The 27,394-nt window shown below is 49.2% G+C and overlaps 1 protein-coding gene across 1 annotated transcript in view; it reads right to left on the bottom strand.

Annotated features, from left to right (window-relative positions):
* NAA15 (N-alpha-acetyltransferase 15, NatA auxiliary subunit) overlaps positions 1-27,394 on the bottom strand; it is a 689,053-nt gene that overhangs the window by 244,979 nt on the left and 416,680 nt on the right. The window contains exon 14 of the mRNA XM_078676786.1: positions 9,222-9,435. Coding sequence (XP_078532912.1) covers positions 9,222-9,435 — 214 coding nt within the window. The remainder of the gene's footprint in view (positions 1-9,221; positions 9,436-27,394) is intronic.

The raw sequence follows: 27,394 nt of genomic DNA, 5'->3' as shown, positions 1-27,394 counted from the left end.
ATTCCTTTCGAGGCATGTGGGCTGCTGAATTCATATCTGTGCATAGAATGTATAGCAGTCTCTCCCTTAGCGGTGGCTACCTGTGCCAGCTGCAGCAGTCTGAAAAAGAGTTTTTAGAACAGCCTGTCCTACAGCTGCTTGCGGTTTGGAATGTACATCTACACAATAGTGTTTTGTGAATGTATGAATGGTAGATCATGTGGCTGCTCTACATATTTCCTCTAGAGGAATATTTCCTAGGAAAGCCATGGATGCCCCAGGTTTGCGTGTAGAATGCGCCCTCGGGGGAACTGTTGAAATGCGTTTTGCTTTTAGATAACATATTTGGATGCACTTAACTATCCATCTGGCTAACCCAGATTTTGAAATGGGGTTGCCTTTGTGTTATGGTGAGAAGGCAACAAACAACTGTTTAGTTTTTCGAAAATCCTTAGTTCCATCAATGTAGTATAGAAGTGCTCTCTTGACATCTAGTGTGTGTAGAGCCCTTTCAGGTACTGACTGTGGATTTGGAAAGAACACTGGCAGTTCTATTGTTTGATTGATATGAAACTGGGATACCACCTTGGGCATGAACTTGGGGTTTGTTCTAAGAACTACCCTATTTGCATGTATTTGGATGAATGGCTCTTGAATAGTTAGGGCTTGTAGCTCACTAACTCTTCTAAGTGAAGTAATTGCCACTAGAAATGCCACCTTCCATGTTAAAAATTGTAATTAGCATGAATGCAATGGTTCAAACGGTGGTCCCATTAGTCTGGTTAAGACGATGTTAAGGTTCCAGACAGGTGAAGGTGGGTGTTTTGGGGGGATTATTCTTTTAAGTCCCTCCATGAATGCCTTAATTGCAGGTACTCTGAATAGCGAAAGATGCTGTCTGTTCTGAACATAAGCTGCAATGGCAGCTAAGTGTATTCTTATAGATGAATAAGCTAGATTGCAACGATGTAGGTGCAAAAGATAGCAAATGATATTTTGCGTGGAAGCATCTAGTGGGTTTATGTCACTGTTGTTGCAGTAAATGACAAAACGCTTCCACTTTGCAGCGTAACAAGCTCTGGTTGTAGGTTTTCTTGCCTCCTTGATGATGTTCATACAGTCAGGAGGTAAGTTTAGGTACCCAAACTCTAAGACTTCAGGAGCCAGATTGCAAGGTTCAGTTGTTGCGGATCTGGGTGCTGTATGTCTCCATGGCTCTGAGTGAGTAGAGTGGGTGTTAGCCGCAGTCTTTGATGAGGCACCAAAGAAAGTTCTAGGAACGTTGTGTACCATGGTTGCCTCGCCCATGTTGGAGCAACTAGGATTAGTGTCAGTGAATGCTGGCGTAGTTTGCGTGTCACTAGCGGTATTAACGGTGCTGGGGGAAAAGCGTACGCAAATCTGCCTGACCAGTTCATCCATATCACATTGCCCTGCGACTGCGGATGTGGAAACCTGGCGGCAAAGTACTGGCATTTTGCGTTTTCCCTTGTGGCGAACAGGTCTCTGGTTGTCCCCATTGTTGGAAGTATGGTTGGAGCATCGTGGGATGAATCTCCAACTCTTGCAGCTGTTGGCTGTCTCTGCTGAGCAGATCCGCCACTTGGTTGTCTTTGCCTGGGAGGTGTTCCGCCATGAGAAAAATGTTTCCTTGGATGGCCCACTTCCACATGCTTTGTGCTAGATGTGATAGCTGTGGAGAGTGTGTTCCTCCCTGTTTCTGTATGTAGTACACTGCTGTCATGTTGTCCGTCCGGATCAACACAGCTTTGTTGCATAAATGTACTTTGAAAGCTTTCATTGCCAGAAAAATTGCCATCATTTACAGCAAGTTGATGTGCATTTTCTTTTGTTGTGCTGTCCATAGGCCCTGCACTGTGTACTGAAGGACATGGGCTCCCCATCCTATGAGAGATGCGTCCGTTGTCAACACTATTTGTGGTACAGGCTCCTGGAACAGTCGGCCCTTGCAAAGGTTTTGTGGATTCCACCAATGCAGAGAGTTGTATGCACGACTGGTCACCAACACTAGGTCTTTCAATTGTCCTCGAGCCTGGTTCCACTGCTGTGCCAAGCACTCTTGTAGCGGACGCATGTGTAGTCTGGCGTGAGGGACTATGAAGAGGCACGAAGCCATCAGGCCTATGAGTTGCATAAACACTCGGGCAGAGAGCGAGTGTTGGAGCTTGAACTTTTGGATTAGTAGCTGCATACTGTTTATTCTTGCAGCGTTTGGGTATGCTTTTGCTGACAGAGTATCTATTGTTGCTCCAGGTACTGCTGTACATGGGATGGCTGAAGGTGAGATTTCTGGTAGTTCAACGTGAACCCTAGGCTGTGCAGTAGGTGAATTGTTTTTGACATGTGGCTGGCACACTGCTGGGCTGACTTTGCTTGTATTAGTCAGTCGTCCAGGTAGGGATAGACGTGAATATGTTGTCTTCTCAAATGTGCAGCCACTGTCGCTAGGCATTTTGTGAACACTCTTGGAGCTGTTACACCAAATGGAAGTACTTTAAATTGGTAATGTTGATTTAGTAGCGTATGTGAGAAGTTGGCCTGATATGCAGTGCTCACTATTCTAGTGATCACTATGTATCAGTCCAAACAACCCTTATTGATGATTGGTTGTAAGTCAACCTTATAGACCAGCTATCCTAGTAGCATGGATACGAGCAGTCTAAGGCTAAGACTCTAGAGGGCGTGTTAAGCCAGCTGTTTTACCATCACATTACCCCTTGAACACCAAGTGAAAGGACACCACACAAGTTGTTATCAAAAATAAAGTATATTTATTTATAACAAGACTACCCTGGCTCTTTATGAGACAGGGAGCTAAGCACACAACAAAACTCTTACGAAAATACTAAAAGTCGCACAATTTACACAAATGCCCGAGGGGCACGAAAAACCATATACACAAGAAGTGGAATGCGAAGTTACTAGCAGGTAAGTAATACTTTTCTAGACTGTAGAAACGCTAGGCCTACAATGCTGAACCCTTGGATTAGAAGCAGGAGGCCTAGGGACGCCGTGTGCAGAGTGGGAACTCTCACGCGTAATGCGGGAACAAGTCTATGGATACTAGCAATCATAAAGTTACTGTTCTCGGGCGAACCAGACTAGGTGGGTCGAAAACAAGAGTGGATCCGAACACTTAGGGTGTTGGACTATGCTGGAGCACCGGAGTACTCAGTTTACCTAGCCCAGGGGCTGCGGCTGCATAGGGTTCAAGTTGCGTCGGAAACCCTCGCTGAAGAACCAGGAGCCTGAAGAAAGAAGTTGCTGGCAGGCGGCCAGTGAAGAAGTTCGTGGTGATCCAAGCCTGGATCAGGGAAGAAGAAGACCTGTAAGCAGAGGGGACCAAGTTCTGAATCACTAGCCAGTGATTTAGGTGGGCACCAGGATGGCACCGGACGAAGTCACCTCGACCAGGTGAGTGGGCGCTGCTGGGCTCTGCAGTCTCTCGGACCAGGAGGCGTTGTCGGCGACCAGGATGGAGGTGCGAGCTGTCCCACGATGGTCTCTGCTGTCGACGTCGCTGGACCCAGGATTGGGGCAACAAGTCTTGGCAAATGCAAGCCCACGCGGTGGACTTAAAATGGAGTCTGGAGTGGACCAGGAGGGTCCAGGGTGCTCCTCTTTTGGAGGGGAGCAAGGGCTAGTCTGGAGCAACCAAACCAGCGGTGTTTGTCGTCGTGAAGCGTCGTAAGAGGGCCACTAGCAAACGGGCAAGTGACCTGGACAACGCGGTGAGCAGCAAAGAGCAGAAGGGCCCCACGCAGATCTCGTGGATGCAGGGGGGCTGAACTTCGGTGCTGGAGCTGCTCAGGGTCGGGGCTTCTCTTACCCCAAAGCACTCAGTCGAGGGTCACTCGGTGGTCGTGCTGGACAAGTGTCGTGCAGTCTTCAAAGATGGCCGGTCCCTCGAGGTCTCGTCACACCCACGGATCACAGCTGGGCTGATGATGCAGGTTGAGGTCAGAGGTGCCAGGGAAGCCGGTTCTCGTCGTGCTGGGCAGTCTTGATCTGGAGGAGAGACTTACAGCAGACCGCGATGCTTGGTTGGTGCCTGCTGCTGCAGGGTGACTACTCCTTAGTCACAAGGGAGAAATCTTAGGAAGAGTCTTGAGTTCCTCTCGTAGAAAGTCGGTTCAGGATTCAAAGATTGATCTAATTTGGAAGGGGGCCAGTTCCTACCTTTATCCTGCAAAAGGTGGCTGGCACGCGACTAAGTCCTGCCCTATGGGTGGGACTAGGAGGGGGGTGGTTACACCCCTCTCCTTTGGCGGGCTTTCCCCAGATCAGGGGCTGGAGTGCCCCTGGAACTGGTTCCAGCCGGCCTATGCACAGTGAGCACCGGGGTGCCACTTGCAGTCACCTTCCTCTAAAGCCCTGCCTACCTAGGATACACAAAATCCTGTCTGGGTCGGTGCTGGCACCGCCCCTGGCAGGAAACCCTTTGTCCTTGCCTCCTGTGGTGGGAGGACTCCGAGCAGCAGGAGGGCAGACTTGTGTCTCGGTGGCAGCATCCATCTTGTGGAGCTGAGGCTATGTCTGACTTTAACCGGGGTTACAGGTTACATACATGTCGTGTCACTCTAGAAGGGTGGAATGCTAACCCCGTCGCCAGAATTGGCGAGGGGTTAGTATTCCAATTCGTATGACACCTTACTCAACATGTTTTGATAAAGCGATACCAGAGTTGGCATATAACCGCGAGGATTATAATGCACTTAAGAGTATATGGTATGCGTCATCATGGAACAGCTATTAGGACTTGGTTCTGCAAGCTGCAAACGGGCTCAGCTCATGCCAGAGCACCATTTCACATTATTCCAAGCACTCTGCCTTCAGGATTGTTAAGGCCTGCCATAGGAGTGACTGATAGGAATATATGTGTCCATTTTAGGGTTAGATATAGGAATACTATATCTAAAGCAAAGGGTGATTACACCACCTTGCCCCAGCTGTCGTGCAGCCAGTTGTGTCAGATTTGGATGGCCAGCCAGGGGTGGCATAATACATGCTGCAGCCCCTGGTAGGCCCTGGGTACACCTATGCCCTGGGTACCTAAGGTACACTGTACAGGGACTGATAAGGTGACTCAGTATCCAATTAGATATGTACCTAAGGTACATGGAATCCATTTTACAGAGAGAGCAGTAGGCCTGGGGTCCTGAATAGCAGGGCCCCAGGTCAACTAAGTCAGAAAACCAGCAAAACACCAGGCAAAAAGTTGGGGGCAACCATAGTCAGGGATCTACCTTCCTACAGCGTAAACCGGAGATGCTTCCTGTGAGCAGGATGTATCGGTATATTGAAATATGCATCTTTGAGGTCCAATGTTGCGAGGAAGTCTCCTTGCTGCAACAGTGGCAACACTTGTTGTAGAGTGAGCATATGAAAATGCTCCAATAAGATGTAATGATTTAGGGGCCTGATGTCCAATATTGGTCTGAGAGACCCGTCCTTTTTGGGGATGAGGAAGTATAGTGAATATACCCCTGTACCTTGATGTTCTAATGGTACTAGTTCGATGGTCCCTTTTTGCAGCATGCTGATAACTTCTTGCTGCAATAAGTTGAGGTGTTATACGGACATAGGACGTTGTTTTGGAGGAATGTTGGGTGGTGTGGAGGTTAGCTCTAGGCAATAGCCATCTCGGATAATTTGCCTTACCCACTTGTCTGTAGTGATGTTTTGCCAGACTGGTAGGAATTGTTGTAATCGTCCCCCGACCGGTGTTATATGGTCTGGGGGTAGCGCTAAGGAGTCACTGTTTTGTATTGGCAGAGGATCTGGTGGTGTTGTTCCCTCGTCCTCTTCCTTTGTTATTGCCGCGGTATCCACCTCTATTGTTTTTATTATAGGTGGTTTGTGTGTTTCCTTTGTAGTTTGTGGTCTGCTGTGATGAGTTGCCTCTTGCAGCCCCTCTGTAGTTTGAGCGACGAAAGGAACCTCTATGTTGTTGTGACTGTAGGGCTCCCATCGACTTAGCCGTCTGTGTCTTTTTTCATTTTGTCCAGTATTGTATCTACACCTGGACCAAATAAGTAGTCAGGATTAACTGGCTGGTTTAACAAAGTGGACTGTACCTCGTTTTTAAAACCAGAAATGTGTAGCCACGCATGTCTCCTGATCATAACACTAGTGTTAATAAACCTGGCAGCTGTACCTGCTACATCTAAGGCACATTTAATGGAGGCGTTAGTGATTAGCTTTCCCTCTTGTACTAATTGTTCAGCCTGTTCTTAGTAACCGTCAGGTAAATGCTGTAAAAGTGTTTCTAAGGTATCATAGTGTGCCCTGTCATACCTAGCTAACAGGGCTTGCGTGTTAGATATTCTCCATATGTTAGCCGCCTGTGCGGCTACCCTTTTCCCTGATGCCTCAAAGATCTTTGATTCTTTGTCGGGAGGCGAAGCTTCCCCAGTTGTTTGAGAGTTTGCACGTTTACGTGCATTCGCCACCACTAAAGAATCTAAAGGCAGTTGTCCCTTAATATATGTAGGGTCTAGTGGCGCTGACCTGTATTTCCTCTCAATTCTTGGGTTAATAACCCTTGCCCTAGTGGTATCTTTAAAGAGGTCTCCTGCATGTTTAAGCACCCCCTTTAACATAGGTAGTGTTTTAACAGTTCTTTCCGATGTGGCAAAAGTGTCGAAGAGGAAATCCTCCTCCACAGGGTCTGCATTCATGTCCACATTGTGATGGCTTGCTGCTCTTTCTATTAATGAATTAAAAGCAGCTGTGTCCTCTGTAGGAGATGGCCTAGCAGGGTATGCAGGTGTATCAGGAATGGGTTGCGAGTCACCAGGATGTAGTGGGTCAGCCCATGGTTGTGTGTGGCTGTCTTGGTCAGCGTCTACTGGGTAGCTGTATTCCTGATCATATTCCTCATCCACCTCTTCATCTGAGTGTGGGTGTATATGAATATGTGTTTGGCCTAGTAGGCTGAATAGGCTCAAAAAGAATAGGTGAGGTAGAACAGTCCCTTTTCTTTTTGAGTGGTATAGTGAAAGTCTCCTTCTCAGTTTCTGGTCTGATATTCCTCTTGTAGAGAGTGAGTTTGCCAGAGTTAGGATCAATATAGAGTTTTGATTGTTCAACTGATTCAGGGTCTTGATGTAAGACTTCCTGTTCAGCAGTTTTGTGTGGTTAGCAATTGGTTTGTCGCCTTTTTGCTTGGGTTCGACAACCTTCTTTGGATCGAGTCCCTTTTTTGTGTTATCAGCGCCGACGTTTTCGGTTCGACGCTCTTTTGTTTTGGAGTAGATACCGGGGCGCTGGTTTTCGGCTCGACGACCCTTGTGTTAGACGCCGAAGGTTCGATATAGTTTGGTCCGAAGACCATGTAGTCTATGAGTTTCGGTTTCGTTTTGTGTTCCACTACTTTTGGTTTCGACATCAATTTCGGAGCTCGTTGATCCGATGGCTCTGCAGTAATATTCTTAGCCGGGCTGTATTGCGGGGCTATAGAATGTCTTTCGAGATCTTGGCTAAGGCCTTGTGGCGATGCCTCGACCTGAGCCTGTGGAACCATGGAGGTGACCGTATAGGCCGCCGTAGTTACGGTTGGGCCCGTTTAGTCACTGGAGTCGTCCTACGGCTCCAATCCCTTGCTCGTCGTCCCCTACCTCGACGATGTCTTCTTCCTCGTCGATGTAGTAGGAGTCATGCTCCGATTCCTGATCCGACTGTTCTTCAAATTCTTCTGCCTCGACAAGATCGTCTTCGTCGCCGAAGATATTTTCTGGCTCTGGCGCTTGTCTCTGCATGGTTAGTCTAGCGGCCCGTCGAGTTCGAAAAGTCTTTTTTGAACGAAACTGGGCACAGGCTAGGCAGTCTGATTCATTATGTTCTGGAGATAAACACTTGTTACATACAGGGTGTATATCGATATGTGGGTACTTGGAGTTACATAGAGGGCATCTCTTGAATGGGCTCCGTTCCATCGACTGGCCTTGTGGAGTCGAGAAGGCCTGCGGCCTGATTCGACGTCCCAAGTTGGATAAAGTTTGTAAAAGAAGCTGTCGGCACCGATTCGAGACAATACCGACGATCACGGCGGCCTTATGGCCTCTAGAAAGTGTAGTTTCGATTCTGAACTTTGAGTAAAGGAAGATACATCCGAACCCAATGGCGGAAAAAAACAATCTGAGGATGGAGAGGATGCCCTTGCGAATTGTAGTCCAGGGGAGGAGCCACCTATCTCGTGATACTTCGAAGACTCTTCCAGGACAACAACGTGCAATCATCCGGACCCAACACTAGGCGGGGATCTATGCACAGATATGAATTCAGCAGCCCACATGCCTCGAACCCTGAGTTCCCCAGCATCATGATGACTTCTCTGAACTCAGGAGTGGTGGGTACCAAACTAGTCCTCTCAATAAAACCACACTGATGCCAGTGTGGGATTTATTGAAACGTTTACTTGGAGGGCAAATCAGAGGTGCCCCCTGAAAGCCTACCAACCCAGGTGTGGCCTCCGAGCGGCTGTACTCAGTCTGCCACCACCAGGTGGGTTTCTGAACCCCTGTATCAAGAGCCCTCCACTCTCTGAGGCCAGACACAAAGAACATCCAGGGCTGAGGTGTAAGAACATGTGGGGTATGTTGCAGTACACTTTTTGCCTAGCTTTTGATGTGACTGACTGTAAAGTACTGGGTCCCTGCTTTCCAGGTTCCGAGTACCAGTGTTCTTTCCCTAAAACATGTCCACAATTATTACTTCGGCCCCATGTTAGTCCCTAGTAAGTGGTACCCTGGGTACATAGGGCCTGGAGGCTGAAGAGGGCCCCATGGACCCCCTCCCTAGGACCATGCCCATGCCCCTATAGTTGGCATGTCCGTGTGAGGTGAAAAAATGACCAAGTTAACATGGCACACTGCCTGTGTGCCATGCCAGCTAGCACTGTCTAAAATATAGGTAAGTCACCCCTCTAGCAGGTCTTACCAGCCCTAAGACAAGGTGCACTATATCCCAGGTGTGGGCATTTCTGCAAGAGTCCATCCTATTAATAGAAATTATTCTGAATACCCCGGTAGGCACATATAGAATTTGGTACAAGAGATTTGAAAAAACGAACAAGGCAACTGGACATTAGACAATTAATTATAGGTCATGGTATTCAAGGCATCCAAACATACAGCATCAACTTTCTAATACAGTTCACAATTCTCCTGGAAACAGGACGATAAAATAAAAGTAACAGAACTTCCATTCGAAGACAGTACCTGTATCAGCCTCACGTTCTTTATTCTCATCTGTCAAAGGGTTATCATGAAGCTTCAAATAGATTTCTATAGCAATTCGTGCTGCTTTAAAGTAAAACGGATGTTGTCGTAGTACATCTTCTAATTTTAACAAGTCCACATAAGATCGGAGTGTGATTTTCCTCATACAGTAAGTATGAAAGTCAAACTGGTCATCTGTGATTTCTACAAAATGCTAACAAAAACACTGTGTTGATTATCAAGAAAAACATGAAAATATACATGGAAAGGAAATAAAAAATATATTTTGCAAAATATGTGGTTGTGGTACTGAGAATGTTTCTTTGTAAACCCCTGACTTTCAACATCATAAATATATATATATTCATCAAGCAAGTGAGAGATAAAATACAGTTCATGAAAGAATCCTTTCATATTAAATACCTCACACCAGCAAGGAGTGTTGTGAAAAGAAAAAGTTACTTATCTTCAGTAACAATTTCTGGCAGATATGTAATGTTACAGCAGTTTCCTCAATATATTCTCCAGGCGTGAGTCCCCCAACATTTCCCCCAGCCATAACTCTACAGCGGCATGAAGTGGTGCCATGCAGCCTCGAGTGGGACTCCAACCACCCTGGATGTTACTAGGTTGGAGTATACAAGGCACTAACCGGCTTGCAGGTAATTGCATGTTGTTTTTCCACAGAGTAGTTTGTTTCAAGGTGAGGAGTGACCTCTACCAGAATCTCTCAGCCCACCAGAACAAAGATTCAACCACCAATTGTGCTTTTCTCATAATGGTGAGAGTAGGTATAGCAAAGCAAAACAAAACAGGTCAGTCTGTGTATAATGGTGAAGTGGGAATAACTTGCTAAAAAAAATATATATATTTCTGTTCCAATCACCATACAGTAGGTTTGCACTTGCTTCAAGGAACTTGGGATTGAGCATGTGACTACAGCACTGCAAGTTCCAAACAGAATGTTATAGGTAATCTAATTTATACATTTGCAGCAAGTGCTGGTTTAGATCACATGCACTCCACAGACTGAAAAGGAAAGCCCTTCACCTAAAATGATGGTTTGTAAGCTGGTCGAGGAGTTAAAAAAGTTTGGTGTAAGAGTTGATTGCCCGACTTGTCCACCAACAATGATTGTGTGTGACTGGAAAACCAGGTTGCTGCCTTAACTAGGTCTACAAGAGTTGTTGCCCAGGAACACCATAGTGGCTCCTTTTCTTGCGAGTGGAATGTGCCCTTGACACAGCACATGTCCAATTTGATTTAACAGAGCAGATTTGGATACACAACTATCCATTTAGCAATGCCAGCGCAAGGAAAGAATAATGTTCAAGTGCTGTGTGGGTAGTGGTGGCATCCAGGGGGGAAATTTCTCTTAAGGCCTTCCATACGAGTTTGCTACTGGGAAATTGACTGGTGCTATCTATTCTCCATTTAAGATGCCACAGCAGCTAAATGAACAAGTTGCTTACCTTCAAGTAATTCCTTTTCTGGTAGACACTATATCTAGCCACAGATTCCTTACCTTTGAATTTCCCCAGACGTCACACTGGATCCTGAAGATTATTTGTGAGCAGTACATCTGCGTGCCTGTAGGTGGTGTCAGCTGGCTTCGCTGGCACAGGAAGTAATGTGTGCGTCACCTATATAGCCACCACCTTGGCGTGCTGATGGCAGTGAATTTTCACGACTTTCCACTCCAGAAGCGCAGAGCCATGAAGTGCACCGACACTGGTGTGTCCAAACTAGAGCCCTGAAGGGGATCAGCCCTTACCCTAGAAATTTGTCCGCTGAGTGGGAGGATGGGTGGGTCGGTAAGGAATCTGCGGCTAGATACAGTCTCTACAAGATAAGCCGTTACCGAAGGTAAGCTACTTATTCCCCTGATATAGACCTCTAGCAGCAGGTTCCTTACTTTTGAGTGGATACCCAAGCAATACTATCCCCAGGGGAGAGTCTGTGGACAAATTTAAACTAAGAAGTCATGAAGGACCTAACGGGTGGAATGCCGTTCCTAGCGGACGTGACTGTCCAGGCAGTAATGTATGGTAAACGTGTGCAGGGACACCCACGTTGCTATCTGACTGATGTCCGGTAATGGAATCCACGGACTAACGCAGTGGTCGCAGCCTTAGCTCTGGTGGTATAAGCTCTAAAGCCTGCAGGAGGCAGCCTCATTCCCACTGCATAGCAGATCTTGATGCAGAGAATGACCCATGGAGAGATGGACCGTTTCTGCACTGACCAACCTTTCTTCGCGTCAACATACCCCACACGAAGAGTTAGTCGTCCACCCTGAACTCTCGTGCACAGTCAGGGTAAAACAATAATGCTGTTTTTTGGTCCAGATGGAGATGCTCCACTTCTTTAGAAAAAGGTGGAGGAGCATAGAAAGTGGGCAATATGTGTCACCATAAAAAGGTGTTAACATTGTTGTTAATAAAGAGGCCCTAGTGCAAAGGACCAGTTTGCTGCAGGCGTCGTCAGGAGGGTCCTTGGGTGCTGGATTCCGGGTCACAGTCGCCGGGGGGGGGATGTCTTTGTGGTCTTTGTCCACTCAGGCACGGGCCCGAGCTTGGCGGGTGCAATGTGTGCTGTATTTGCGGTTCCTGGCTGGCACCAGGGGATGTTGCTGTTTGAGCAGAACCACTGCTCGTGGGAGTCCCAGTCTTTAGATGAGCAAGGCAGTCAGGTCCTCCGGGGCTTTTGAGGTTGCTGACCACTTGAGACGCCGGGGTTTAAGCAGGAGTAGGTTTAAGTATCAACAGGCCTAGTCAATTGGTGTTGTCCTCTTGTTAGCAGCTGCTCGGCAGGTCTTTTTTCTTCTTCTTGTCTCAAAATCGGGATCTAAGGAAGGAAGGTTCAGGGTGCCCCTAAATACTAAATTTAGGTGTGTTACAGGTAGGGGCAGGGCAGGGACCACTGGGTCCCTGTCCTGGGGTGAGTACACCCCCTATCCTGCCACTCTCCAGTGAGAGGGGGGCAGGAGACTAGCTCTGATTGGGTAGGGCTCCCCATCCTCAAGATGGCGGGAGCCCGGAGTTGTGCTTCACCTTGCCTCCCCACCTGAGGGGTGGGGTTGGCAGAGGCTGGCACACACCCTTTCCTCACTTAGGGTTTCCCGCCTGTCTTCCCGGCAGAGTGGGGGTCAGTACCGGTGGGAGGCAGTTGCTGAGTACAGCAAGTGGCCTGGAGAAGCTCACAAAGGTGGCATGCCTTTGAAGCTTCCCCTGCCCATCCTGGGGGAGGAGGCTTGGCACTTTGTCCCATGATGTGCATTGTTTCAGGCCCCCCGAGAGCAGCAAGCTCTCAACCCAGGGGTCCAGAAACATGTCTGATGGTGGCAGCCTCGGTAGCCACGCAGTCAGCACACTGGGAGTTGGTTAGGTTTCAGGAGGTATCTCTAAGATGCCCTCTATTGTACATTTGGCAGTAAATTCCACACTGGTATTGGTGTGGGTTTAATGTGCTGAGAAGTTTGATACCAAACTTCTCAGTCTTCAGTATATCCATCATGGTGCTGTGGAGTTCGTAATGACAACCTCCCAGCACCATATACTCTTAATGGCATCACTGCACTTACAGTGCCCAGGAATGGACCTGGGTACTGTAGGGGCACAGGGCTCATGCACCTGTGCACAAACCACTGGCATGGTGCACCCAGCTTGAGGGGTGACTGAGGTATGCCAGGGCAGTGTGTTTGTGGGTATGGCACACAGGGATGTGTGCCATGTCGACTCTGTTTAGTTCTGCACCAAGACTCTCAGCCTGCAAAGGCAGTGTGTGTGTGTCAGAGTACAGAGCCTCTAAGGGTGGCACAATAAGTGCATGCAGCCCCTAGGGGCCTTCTCTGGTCACAGTGCCCTGGGTACCTAGGTTACCATTTACCAGGGGCTGACCTGTGGCCATAGATGCCAATTGGGTTCCGGTTTCAATGCAGTTTTTAGGGAAGGAACACAGGCCCTGGGTAACTGATTGGCAGGAACCCAGGGCAAACTCAGGCAAAGTACAACAGCAATTCAGCAAAAAGTGGGGGCATACCATGCAAGAAAGATGGCAATTTCTCACACCGGGCCGTAGCATCGGGCAATCATCCTATCCACTGGAGCCCCAGTGTTGGGCCTTGACCAGGTGCCCAAAAGGATGTCTCTGAGGTCTTAGTTGAACAGCAGCAGGGTCTCCAAAGAGCTCGCTGCCGGATGAAGCACCTCTGTCAGGAGGTTAGTCCTGACTGACACCATAGGTAGTTCGAGGTTGAGAGCCTCGGCTGCCCTACGCAACAACACATGGTAAGACGCTCCCTCCTCCGTAGCCACGGTAGGAGGAGACAACATGCCAAGATCTGGAGAGGTATCCAGACCACTGGAATCTCGCAAACCCTCTCGCCAGTCCTGATCATATGCAAACTGGTCAGTTAGAGGGTCCTCAGACCCCTCCCAGTCCTCCTCACCCTCCTCTGGTTGCCAATCTGGCTGAAAAGAACCAGGGTAGGACAGGGGAACAAAAGTACCTATCGGCGTAGGATACAGCGTTGGCCGATGCCGGTACGGCTCTGTGTCTACGTCCATGTAGAGGCAGGGGTCGACGCCAGTTGGGGACACAACCGGCGTCGTTAGCAGACGTGGTGCCGGTGGATTCGGCTCCGGGGGTGGTGTTATTAGGACGAACAGCGCCAATCCGGATCCAGGCCTGGATTCAAGGGGACCCTAAGGTGCGGGCCGAAGCCGCCTGTGTTGAAGGGCCATGTCTCCCAGCCGAGTCCGCGCGGCCCGAAGGCACGCCAGCGGAGTCGGGCTTCCCAAAGATGGCATGCATCGCTTCGTAAAAAGCTCGAAGCTGGGCAGGGGTCGCACAGGGTCCCGGAAGGGAGGGAAGCTCGGAGCCGACACTTCGGGCTACGCACACGGAGCAGCGGAAGGAGCACCACCAGCATCCCTCGTCGCGTGAGCCGTCATACGGTGAGACAAAGAGCGACAATGCTTTTTCGACAACTTCTTGTGCTTCGACTTACCCGAGTAGTGCGAAGACTTTGAGGAAGAGTGGTGATGGTGGCTCCACGGCCGGTCCCTCGACCTCTCGTACGACCAGGACCTCGAACGGAGCGGACTGCCAGTCCTGAGAAGCTTTCGGGTCTGCTCCCACAAAGACTTCGGATTCATGGGCCAGCAGTTGGAACAAGATTTGGGGTCGTGGCCCCCATCCAAACACCACAGGCACACGCGGGTCAGTCACCGACATCAGCTTTCGGCAGGACCCGCAAGCCTTGAAACTAGGCATCCCTCGTACACCAGGAACAAATCGACTCAAAAACGGTGTCGACAAAAGTAGTAAAAGATTCAGTCAAAAAGTGACTTGAGGCACAGCTCCCTCCGGATCTGCGCTGGCTGTTAGCTAAGTAGCTGCCGTGCCATCACCCCGGCGACCATGACCCCAAGGAAGAACGCGGGGCCGACCAACGCCACCTTTCGACATGCAGGGGTACTGCAGACGACAAATTCTCCGGATCCAGTCTGACGCCTGGGGGTAATTCTAAGGTAAGGAATGTATAGGAAAATGCTACTTACCAGTATGCATCTGTTCTTGGCATGTAGAGCTGCAGAGTTACACACTGTGCATAGATCGCCACCTAGTGTTGGGCCCGGATGTTTGCAGTTTGTTTTTGTCCTGAAAAGTTTTTGGGAAGTCACAAGATAGGTGACTCCTGCTTTGGACCACATTGCGCATGGGCATCGGCTCCATCCTCAGATTGTCTTTCGCCATTAGGGAAATGATGGAGCTTTGCAAGAAAAGGAAGGATGTCCATGTAAGCTGTATCTAATTAAGATAATACTGGAACAGACAAGGGTAGCCGGGGAGGCGGGTGGGCGCGTGTAACTCTGCAGCTCTACATGTCAAGAACAGATGCATACTGGTAAGTAGCATTTTCCGTTCGAGGCATTTGAGCTGCAGATTACACACTGTGCATAGATTGTATAGCAGTACCCACTCTTAGCGGCGACCACCCCTATCTGCTGGAGTAGTTTGAAATAATGTTTCAACAGCCTGGCCCACATTAGCTTGTTTAGTTTGCACAATTACACAATAGTGTTTTGTGAATGTGTGCGGTGTAGACCATGTAGCTGCTTTGCAAATGTCATCTAGGGGAATGATCCCTAAAAATGCCATTGAAGCCCCCATTTTCCTTGTAGAGTGGGCTTTAGGAGTAACAGATAACATACGTTTAGCTTTGTGGTAGAAAATCTGTATGCATTTGACAATCCATCTAGCTAACCCAGATTTTTTTTTTTCTTCTTGAAAGACCTTTATTGTTCCATTTAAATAATACACAGCAAGGAGCCTACAGCCCTGATGCCGGCTGCGAATGAGGAATAGTATCAATTAAGGTTGTTGTACACAGCCCATCAGCCGACAACGTACGGTTCGGCGGCGTTTCAATAAAGATGTGCAGTCACAGGCAATCATCGCTTACTCAAAATCATGTTACGTCTCACATTTTGTTATTTAAATAAACCATAACCAAAAAAAAAAAACAACAAGACTCAATACTAACCCAGATTTTGATATGGGGTTGCCTTTGTGTGGTGGTGAGAAAGACAAAAAAAGTTGTTTGGTCTTACGAAAGGGTTGTGTTCTTTCGATGTAGTATAACAATGCTCTTTTGACATCTAGGGTATGAAGAGCTCTTTGTGCTACTGTCTGTGGCTGCAAGAAGAAAACTGGCAGTTCCACAGATTGATTGGGGTAGAAGGGAGAAATGACCTTGGGCAGGAACTTTGGATTAGTACGGAGAACTACCTTATTATGATGCATTTGCAAAAAAGGTTCTTGAATGGTTAATGCTTGTAGTTCACTAACTCGCCGTAGAAAAGTAATAGCTACTAGGAACGCAACCTTCCATGTTAAAAATTGTAGTTCACATTTATGTAAAGGTTCTAAGGAAGGTCCCGTTAGTCGTGTGAGAACAATGTTCAAATTCCACACGGTGAAGGTGGCACTCTGGGAGGAATTATGCTCTTAAGGCCTTCCATAAAGGCTTTAATAGCAGGCACTCTTAAGAGAGATAGATGCTGTCTGTTTTGAAGATATGCTGCTATGGCAGCAAGATGCAGTCTAATAGACGTGTATGCTAAGTTACATCTTTGGAGGTGTAATAGGTATCCTATGATGTGTTGAATAGACACGTTTAGGGGATTAATATTGTTGTTGTGACAATATATTACAAAGCGTTTTCACTTAGTTGCATAGCATGCTCTAGTGGTTGGACGTCTAGCTTCTTTTATGACATTCATGCAGTCTGGAGGAAGGTTAAGCTATCCGAATTCTAGTTCAGGAGCCAGATCGCAAGGTTGAGCTGAGCTGGGAGGGGGTGCCGGATCTCTCCATGGTTCTGTGTTAAAAGGCGTGGAGACAGGTGTAGGAAGGTAGATCCCTGACTATGGTTGCCCCCAACTTTTTGCCTGGTGTTTTGCTGGTTTTCTGACTTAGTTGACCTGGGGCCCTGCTATTCAGGACCCCAGGCCTACTGCTCTCTCTGTAAAATGGATTCCATGTACCCTAGGTACATATCTAATTGGATACTGAGTCACCTTATCAGTCCCTGTACAGTGTACCTTAGGTACCCAGGGCATAGGTGTACCCAGGGCCTACCAGGGGCTGCAGCATGTATTATGCCACCCCTGGCTGGCCATCCAAATCTGACACCACTGGCTGCACGACAGCTGGGGCAAGGTGGTGTAATCACCCTTTGCTTTAGATATAGTATACCTATATCTAACCCTAAAATGGACACACAGATCTCCTATCAGTCACTCCTATGGCAGGCCTTGACAATCCTGAAGGCAGAGTGCTTGGAATCGTGTGAGATAGTGCTCTGGCATGAGCTGAGCCTGTCTGCGGCTTTCGGGATCCATCCCTTAGCCGTTTCCATGATATCGCATACCATATACTCTTAAGTGCATTATAATCCTCGCGGTTATATGCCAACTCTGGTATCGCTTTATCAAAACATGTCGAGTAAGGTGTCATACGAATTGGAATACTAACCCCTCGCCAATTCTGGCGACGGGGTTAGCATTCCACCCTTCTAGAGGGACACGACATGTATGTAACCTGTAACCCCGGTTAAAGTCAGACAGCCTTAGCTCCACAAAATGGATGCTGCCACCGAGACACAAGTCTGCCCTCCTGCTGCTGGGAGTCCTCCCAGCCCAGGAGGCAAGGACAAAGGGTTTCCTGTCAGGGGCGGTGCCAGCACCGTCCCAGACAGGATTTTGTGTATCCTAGGTAGGCAGGGCTTTAGAGGAAGGTGACTGCAAGTGGCACCCCGGTGCTCACTATGCATAGGCCGGCTGAAACCAGTTCCAGGGGCACTCCAGCCCCTGGCCTGGGGAAAGCCTGCCAAAGGAGAGGGGTGTAACCACCCCCCTCCTAGTCCCACCCATAGGGCAGGACTTAGTCGCGTGCCAGCACCTTTTTGCAGGATAAAGGTAGGAACTGGCCCCCTTCCAAATCAGATCATCTTTGAATCCTGAAACTACTTTCTGCAAGAAGGAACTCAAGACTCTTCTCAAGATTTCTCCCTTGTGACTAAGGAGTAGTCACCCTGCAGCAGCAGGCACCAACCAAGTATCGCGGTTTGTTGCCAGTCTCTCCTTCGGATCAAGACTGCTCCAACACGACGAGAACCGGCTTCCCTGGCACCTCTGACCTCAACCTACATCATCAGCCCAGCTGTGATCCGTGGGTGCGACGAGACCTCGAGGGACCGGCCATCTTCAGAACTGCACGACGCTTGTCCAGCACGACTCCCGAGTGACCCTCGACTGAGTGCTTTGGGGTAAGAGAAGCCCCGACCCAGAGCAGCTCCAGCACCGAAGTTCAGCCCCCCTGCATCCACGAGATCTGCGTGGGGCCCTTCTGCTCTTTGCTGCTCACCGCGTGTAGGAAGGTGGCTACCTGACTATGGTTACCCCGGATTTTTGCCTGTGTTTAGCTGGTTTTTTGACTTAGTTGACCTGGTTCCCTGCTAATCAGGGCCCCAGGCCATCTGCTCTCTCTGTAAAATGGATTCCATGTACCCTAGGTACATACCCCAATTGGAAATGGACCCCTTGTCAGCCCCTGTATAATGCACTATAGGTGCCCAGGGCATAGGGGCCACCAAGGCCTACCAGGGGCTGTAGCATATCTTTTGCCACCCCTGGCTGGTTCTTAAATTGACACAACTGGCTGATCACTCAGCTGGGGTAAGGTGGTGTAATCACCCCTTGCTTAGATGTAGTATACCTATATCTAAACCTATATCTGGACACATATTAACCTGTGAGCCACTCCTATGGAAGGCCTCATCAATCCTGGAGGCAGAGTGCGTGGTTTTATGTGAGATGGAGCTCTAGCATGAGCTGAGCCTGTCTGCAGCTGTCGGGAACAACTCCCTAAGCTGTTTCAGGATAATGCCATACCATATACTCTTAAGTGCCTTATAATCCTCGCGGTTATATAGCAACTCTGGTTTGGCTTTATCAAAACATGTCGTGTAAGGTGTCATACGATTTGGAATACTATCCCCTCGCCAGTTCTGGCGACGGGGATAGCATTCCACCCCTCTAGAGGGGTAAGACATGTTACTTTGCTTAAATGCGGTTGATTTCTCCAAAGACCTTAGATCCACAAAATGGATGCCTCTGCCACAGACAAATGTCTGGACCCCTGCAGTTGACCGAAACTCAACCAAATGGGTCCTGGACAAAGGGTTTCCTGTCACAGGAGGGTGTCACCGCCCTCCAGACAGGAGATAGTGGATTGTAGCAGGGAGGTTTGAAAGAAACCAGACACTGCCTGGGGCGCACAAGGCTGCCCCTTGCATAATCCGGCCAAACCGGTTCTGGGGCACTCCAGCCCTCGTGCCAGGGCGGCCTGGATCAAAGGAAGGGGGTGTATCCACCCACTTCCTGGGTCCCACCCATAGGAGGGGACCTAGCAGGTAATCACGCCCCCCAGATTGGAATAAGAGTGGGAGCAGTGCCAATGCACATCAGATTTCCTGGAAGAAACATTAGAAACGAAACTCTGGACCCTTGGACCTCCATCTCAACGTGGAAGCCCGAAGAATCTCCCTTGTGGTCAAGGAGTGACCACCCTGCAGCAGCAGGCACCATCCAGCCCTCGACGTCTACTTAGTTGCAGTTCCCGCCAGAACTCGAGCGACTGAGATCGACGAGATCAAGCTTGCCTGCCTTCCAACAGCCCGATCCACAGTCCCTGCAGAGCTGAGACCCGTGGAGGCGACCGGAAGCGTGGGGCACGCCATCTTGAATTGACCACGAGACGCTGACCGTGCAGCCCACGAGTGACCCTCGAAGCTGTGCACCGGGGTTTGAGAAGCCCCCACCCTGAGCTACTCCTGAGCCGAAGTTCAGCCCTCCACACTCGACGAGTGCTGCGAAGGGCCCTCCTGCTCTATTTGGCTCAACGCGTTGGCCCGGTCACTTGCCAGCTGGCTAGTGGTCCCTGTGCCGACGAAACTACAAAGAAGACTCGTGAATCTGGTTGCTCCAGATCCACACCAGCTCCCCTGAAAAGGAGCCCCGACTCTGATCTTCCTGGTCCGAGTGAGAAGCAATCTTCCGATCCCGCGTGGATTGCTCTTGCCAAGGCTTGTTTGCTCCAAACTTGAAGCCGACTGCACCGACGGTGAGAGCCTGCGTGGGACAGATCGTGACCTGCTCCTGGACGTCGCAGATGCCCCAGAGCCCACGTGACAGCGGAGAGAAGCTCCTCGACGACCACCTGATTGCGCCCGACATTGCCTGGTTCCGTCCTGGTTCCACCCTGGTCACTGCTGAGTGACCCAGACTCTGTCCCCTCTGCTTTCAGGTACCCTTCGACTTGAGTCCACCCTTGGACTCCACCGGACACTTCATCTTCAACCCGCCTGCAGCCCTTTCAGCTTCAAGCACCAAGAGCCTGCGTGTCAAAACCCGACGCCACTTCGACCCTGTGCACCCACTTCCTGTGGGTGAGGTAACTTTGCTCCGCCGGTGTTCCCACACTGGTGCACATCTCTAGGGTCTGTGTGTTAAGTTTTGTTCCTCTAGGTCCAGCGGAAGTGTCCTTAAACTTTAACTTTATGACTTTTACGCACCATTGGTTAACATTGGTGCATGCGTGGGCTTTCCGCACATCTCCCGAATCCCGAGGGCAATTCCCGACTTCAGCATTGCTTGTCCTGACTGCTCCCAGCGATTCCCTAGGCCCTAGGCCTAACCACTGTTCGAGTGGCCTCTCTTATACCACTTGTTTAGTATATGGTTTGAGTGGCCACCCGCCCTCATCCATAATTGTGCAACTTGTATGTTTAAACAGTGCTTTTGATTTAACGCTTGTGCCCCTTTATTCATAAAGAATACTGGGGATTGTTTTTAGTAATAAACACATATATTTTTATAATATATACTTGTGTGGTGTCCTTTCATTTGATATTACAGGATTGTATGTGGTAAAACAGCTCGCTTAACACGACCTCTTAAGTTAAGCCTTTAGGCTGCTTAGTCCATGCTACCCCTAGGATAGCTTGTCTAATAAGGTTGACTTACAACCAGACACCATAAGGGATTGTTTGGTCTGATAATAGGTGGTTCCAGAATTGGAAACATCACCTATCAGGCCAACTTCTCACACCGCGTTGTCCAGGTCACTTGCCCGTTGGCTAGTGACCCCTTCACGACGCTCCACGACGACAACTACTGCTGGTCTGGTTGCTCCAGACTAGCCCTTGCTCGCCTCCAACAGAGGAGCACCCTGGACCCTCCTGGTCCACTCAAGACGCCATTTTAGGTCCACCGCGTGGGCCTTGCATTTGCCAAGACTTGTTGCCCAATCCTGGGTCCAGCGACGTCGACAGCAGAGACCTTCGTGGGACAGCTCGCACCTCCATCCTGGTCTCCGACAACGCCTCCTGGTCCGAGAGACTGCAGAGCCCAGCAGCGCCCACTCACCTGGTCGAGGTGACTTCGTCCGGTGCCACCCTGGTGCCCATCTAATCACTGGCTAGTGATTAAGAACTTGGTCCCCTCTGCTTTCAGGTCTTCTTCTTTCCTGATCCAGGCTTGGATCTCCACGAACTCTCTTCACTGGCCGCCTGCCAGCAACTCTTTCTTCAGGCTCCTGGTTCTTCAACGTGGGTTTCCGACGCAACTTCAACCCTATGCAGCCGCAGCCCCTGGGCTAGGTAAACCAAGTACTCCGGTGCTTCAGCATAGTCCAACACCCTAAGTGTTTGGATCCACCCCCGTTTTTGACCCACCTAGTCGGGTTCGCCCGAGAACAGTCACTTTGTGACTACTAGCCTCCATAGAATTTTTCCCGCCTTACGCGTGAGAGTTCCCACTCTGCACACGACGTCCACAGGCCTCCTGCAACTAATCTAAGTGTTTAGCATTGTAGGACTAGCGTTTCTAAAGTCTATGAGAATAGTTACTTACCTGCTAGTAGTTCGCATTCCACTTTTGTAATATATGGTTTTTCGTGCCCCTAGGGCATTTGTGTAAATTGTGCGACTTAAAGTATTTTCTTAAGAGTTTTGTTATGTGCTTAGCTCCCTGACTCATAAAGAGTTCAGGGTAGTCTTGTTATAAATAAATATCTGTTTATTTTCATAACAACTTGTGTGGTGTCCTTTCACTTGGTGTTCAAGGGGTAATGTGATGGTAAAACAGCTGGCTTAACACGCCCTCTAGAGTCTTAGCCTTAGACTGCTCGTATCCATGCTACTAGGATAGCTGGTCTATAAGGTTGACTTACAACCAATCAATAAGGGTTGTTTGGACTGATACAAAGTGCTCACTAGAATAGTGAACATTATATATCAGGCCAACTTCTCACAACAGGTATAGTTTTTGGTGCAGTACTACAGACAGTTGTAGCGTGTGGTGTACCACGGCTGTCTGGCCCACGTTGGAGCAACTAGGATGAGGGTCAAAGAATGCTGCTGTCGTTTGCGTACTACTAGTGGCATGAGTGGTAGAGGTGGAAAAGCGTACACAAATTTGTTTGACCAGTTCATCCATATCTCATTGCCTTTGGACAGTGCGTGTGGATATCTGGCGGCAAAGCTTGGGCAATTGGAGTTTTGGTGAGTGGCAAAGAGGTCTACCTGAGGTTGTCCCCACATTTGAAAGAATGGTTGAAGAACTTGAGGATGAAGTTCCCACTTGTGGGTCTGTTGTGTCGGACGACTTAACAGATCTGCTATGGTATTTTGTACTCCAGGAACATGCTGGGCTAAGAGGAATATGTTTTGAGGTATAGGCCACCGCCATATGTTTTGTTGTAGTTGAGAGTTGCAGGGAGTGTGTTCCGCCCCGTTTCTGTATGTACTACATGGCTGTCATGTTGTCCGTGCAGACTAACACAGCTTTGTTTGATACTTGCTTTTGGAAAGCTTTCAGTGCTAGGAATATAGCTAGTAACGCCAGGTGATTGGTATGGAGTAACTTTTTTTGTGGTGTCTACCTGCCTTGCATGGTGTGTTGCAGTAGGTGGGCTCCCCAGCCGGAGAGCGATGCGTCCACTGTCAAGACTATTTGAGGAACTGGTAGTAGGATCGGTCGCCCTTTGGAAAGGTTTTTGAGGTTCCACCACTGCAGAGAGCGATGAGTCCGACCGTCTACCCACACTAGGTCTGTTAATTGACCTTAAGCCTGGTTCTATTGATGTGATAAGCACTCTTGGAGAGGACGCATTTGAAGTCTTGCATGGGGCACTATGAAAATGCAAGAGGCCATCATCCCTATGAGTTGCATGAACACTTGTGCTGGAAGGGAGGGTTGTGGCTGAAATTGTGTGAGAAGAGCTTGCATGCTGGCTATCCTTCCTGGAGTGGGATAAGCTAGCGCTGTTGAGGTGTTTATTGTGGCACATAGGTACTGTTGTACTTTGGATGGTTGCAGATGAGACTTGGTGTGGTTTATTGTGAACTTCAAGTTGTGAAGCAGTTGGACAGAGGCATGTGTGTTCTACACACTGGTTGTAGGAGCTGGCTTTTATGAACCAGTCGTCCAGGTATGAGAAGACGTGTATTTGCTGTCTTCGTAAATGTGCTGCCACAACTGCTAGGCAGGTGGTGAATACTCTTGGTGCTATTGTGACTCCGAATGGGAGTACTTTGAATTGATAGTGCTGCCCGTCTATTACAAATCTGAGATACTTCCTGTGAGCTTTGTGAATGGGAATGTGGAAGTATGCATCCTTGAGATCTAGAGTAGCAAGGAAGTCGCTTTATAACAGAAGAGGAAGGACTTGTTGGAGAGTGACCATGTGAAAATGGTCTGACTGTATATGTTTAGAGGTCGGAGGTCTAGAATAGGCCTTAGGAGAGCCGTCCTTTGGGATAAGAAAGTATAGGGAGTAGACTCCCTTGTTTTGTTGGTGCAGAGGAACAGGTTCTATTGCACCATATTCTAGTAGAGATATTACTTCTTGCTTTAGCAGTGATAGATGCTGTTGTGACACTGGACGCTGTTTGGGCGGTATGTTTGGAGGGGTAGATGTTAGTTCTAGACAGTAACCTGATTGAATAATTTGTCGCACCCACCTGTCTGATGTGATGTTGGTCCAGGCAGGAAGGAATTGTTGCAGGAGTGGAATGGTGGGGGGGAAGTGGAGGAAAGTCATTAGGTAGGGGTGGAGGCAGAGCGGGAGTTGTTGGTTTTGCCCCTGCCCTTGTTGTTGTTACCCCTATAACATCCTCTTTGGTAGACCTTAGTGAATGTGGATTGGCTAGGGGTCTTATAGGAAGTGAAGGGGCTATCGGAGGCGTAGCCTCTTGTATTGCCGCTATATGATGAGCGACGAAAAGAACGTCTGGGAGCTTGCAATTGCAAGGCTCCCATAGATTTCGCTGTGTCGGTGTCTTTTTTCATTTTCTCTAAAGATACATCGACATTAGGGCCAAGTAGGTCTTTCTCATCAAATGGCTCATTGAGGATGGAATTTTGCACTTCAGGTTTGAAACCAGAAATACGAAGCCAGGTATGCCTACGCAGAAGGACACTAGTATTAATTGCCCTTGAGGCACAATTTGCGGCATCTAGGTCGCAACGAATGGAAGTATTGGTGATATGTTTACCTCCCTGTATGAGTTCATTGGCCCTGTTTTTATATTTATCTGGTAAATACTGCCATATGGATTCTAATTCGTCATAATGTGCCCTGTCATATCTTGCCAACAGCGCTTGAGTATTGGCAATGCGCCATATGTTAGCTGCCTGTGACGCTGTGCGCTTACCGGAGGCGTCAAGGAGTTTAGATTCCTTAGCTGGTGGTGAGGCCTCACCTGATGTTTGTGAATTAGCACGTTAACGTGCATTAGATACTACTAAGGAATCTAGTGGTGTTGGACCTCCAATGTAAACTGGATCTGTAGGGGCAGCTTTGTATTTCTTCTCAATGCGAGGGTTGAGGACACGTGCCCTGACAGGATCTTTAAATACCTCTGTTGGATGCTTAATGACCCCTTTAGCATTGGCAAAATGGCAGTGGACCTTTGTGTAGTGTCAGAAGTGTCCAAAAGAAGTCTTCCTCCACAGTATCTGTGTGCAAGTGAACCTCATGGTACTGGGCAGCTCTATGGACTAATAGGTTAAACCCTATAGTGTCTTCTGGTGGGGAAGGCCTGGAAGGATATACATCGTCTTGAGGGACGTAAGGCACATCAGGGGTGTTATAATCATCCCATGGATTAGGTGACTATTGGTCCCTACTGGGTTATGTGCACCCCCCACTTGTGTCATCAGTCTGTATCTACATCATCATAGATAAAACAAGCTACATCACTCCTAGATACAACAAGCAAGATGGCCGCCTGGTAGGAGCTCTAGTCCGGAGCTCCTAGTGCTTGGGATTCCTTTCTTGGAAATTATCCCTGTTAGCACTCATCTTGAGCGAGGAACACAAGTAACTGGATTGCAACCTGAAAGTAACTGGATTGAATGGTGTAACACACGTACCTGGGCACTGGCGGCTGGGACCCCTGCCACTTTCACCGGATCATCGGTGGAGCCCAAGACGGAGGGTGAGAACCTGCGGTGGCGGCTGCGGTCGCCGAGGAGGCTGGTCGCGGTCAGTGGTCCGTGGTCGACCGGGAGGCTGTGGGCATCGGAGAAGCATTGTCGTCTGGGGCCCCGACACCCTCATCGGATCTTCGGCGGTGACCCTGACGGTGGGCTGGAGCCTGCCGTGACTGCCTGCCGTGGCTGCTGCGATCGCCGGTCACGGGCACTCCTTTAGCCCGCGGAGCGTCGGATCTTCGTCGGTGGGTTGGAGCCTGCCATGACTGCCTGCCGTGGCTGCTGCGGTCACCGGTCTTCACTTTGAACACGCAGGGCTGAGCAAAGCGGCGGGACCGACCCCCCTGCGGTGACGGTGGGTTGGAGCCTGCCATGATCGCCTGCCGTGGCTGCTGCGGTCACCGGTCGTCACTTTGAACATGCAGGGCTGAGTGAAGCGGCGGGGCCGACCCCCCTGCGGAGAGTACCGACGTGGAGGCGGCAAGCACTGCGAAGGCTCTGGAGAGTTGTTCCCTGGTGCTGGAGCGCCAGGCCCTGGATCGTACGGCTCGCGACGGAGGTGCCTCTGGCCTCTCCCCTCTCGCAGGGAACTGTGGCGGAGGAGCCCCTGGTCAGTGGCGGCTGGGCTGCGGTGCTGCTTGGGGGAGCTTGGGCGGCAAGTCGACTGGGTCGCGGGTTGGCGGCCCCGGGAGGACCGCGCTGCGATCGCACACGGAGAGAAGACGACTCATAGCCCCCCCCCCCCCCCCGAAGTGCACTGAATAAAACAAAACAACGCTGACAGCACTACCATCGGCTATCATCTATTAATGGAGTTTTTTTATTTCTATGGAACCTACAACTGGTAAAGAGGAATGTACACACCGACAACGTGGAAAAAGGGCGTGTTTAAGCCAGCAGATCAAGCATCTCGTACTAAAAACGATCCCACGACTATGACAAGGTATCATGCCTCTTGCTCAGTTTTTCATTTTTATTTTTGCACCACTTTTTAAGCGGATTTACATGACTTTACTTTTCTGATCCTTCTGCCCATAATGGCTGGGGCCATAAAATTGTAGTATTTACTCGACTATTTCCCTGACTTCCTCAGAAAACAGATCTTTCACCCAAAATGGCTGGGGTCATAAACCTGCAACAACAAATTGCCAGACCCCCACAAAGCTAATCTAAAAGCACTGCCTTCCCCTTGGCCCTCCAAAATAGACATAGGACTCACCTCTACCCTCCCAGCAAGATAGAAACAGGACTTCCTCGAAACTAGTCTGCATCCCTGATCTCAGGACATAATAACAAAGATAGGACTGCTATACTCTTGCTACCTCTCTTCCTTGGCGGCCATCTTAGACTAGTCAATCCTCATCTCTTCATTATGCCTAACGAAGCGGCCATCTTAGGCTAGTCATATTCTCTACCCCTCCATACACACTTCTTACTTTTCTCCCACACCTCCCTCGCACACACCATAGCTCTTTTCATACAGCGACCCTCACAGCCCCCCTCACCTGCCTCTTGCCCCTCGTCCAACATGGAACCCGCGGGCAAACACACATATAAAATGAATTACCCCCCAGAGCTCTCCAAACAAAACGCAAAACGTTTTAAACACAACTTTTTAAAGTCCCACCCTGAAACCCCCTTTTTAGGTACCTACTTCTCCCTCATCAATGGAGCTAAAAGCACCGATATCATTCTCTACACTATACGCAGAGCACAAAGGAGAAAAGCATTCCTCACCCTACTCACCATCTCGACTACCAGGAAAACTGACCATGGCATAACACTTTCCACCACACCATCCCAACTCTACCCAGCTAGAGCATCCATCACTATCTACAATAACGGTACTATCTTAATTCAATCCACAGACAGAAACCTTGACCTATTTGACAACCTGTTCCCCACTCTCAAAGAATACATCTCCAACGCTCAGATCCCACACCAGCCGGCCTCCAGTACTCTACTCTATCACCCCCCGGCTACATACACTTCACACTCCTCAATCCCAGACGCGGATCTCCCCTCCGCCACCAACACCCCCACCCCCGCTACCCCACTCCCACATAACCAGAGCCCCACACTTCCGACTAGCTTCTCAGAACAACC

The sequence above is a fragment of the Lissotriton helveticus genome, chromosome 2_1, assembly GCF_964261635.1.
Source record: "Lissotriton helveticus chromosome 2_1, aLisHel1.1, whole genome shotgun sequence".
NCBI lineage: Eukaryota > Metazoa > Chordata > Amphibia > Caudata > Salamandridae > Lissotriton > Lissotriton helveticus.
The sequence above is the reverse complement of the archived record's forward strand: the minus strand, read 5'-3'. Positions and strand labels throughout refer to the sequence as shown.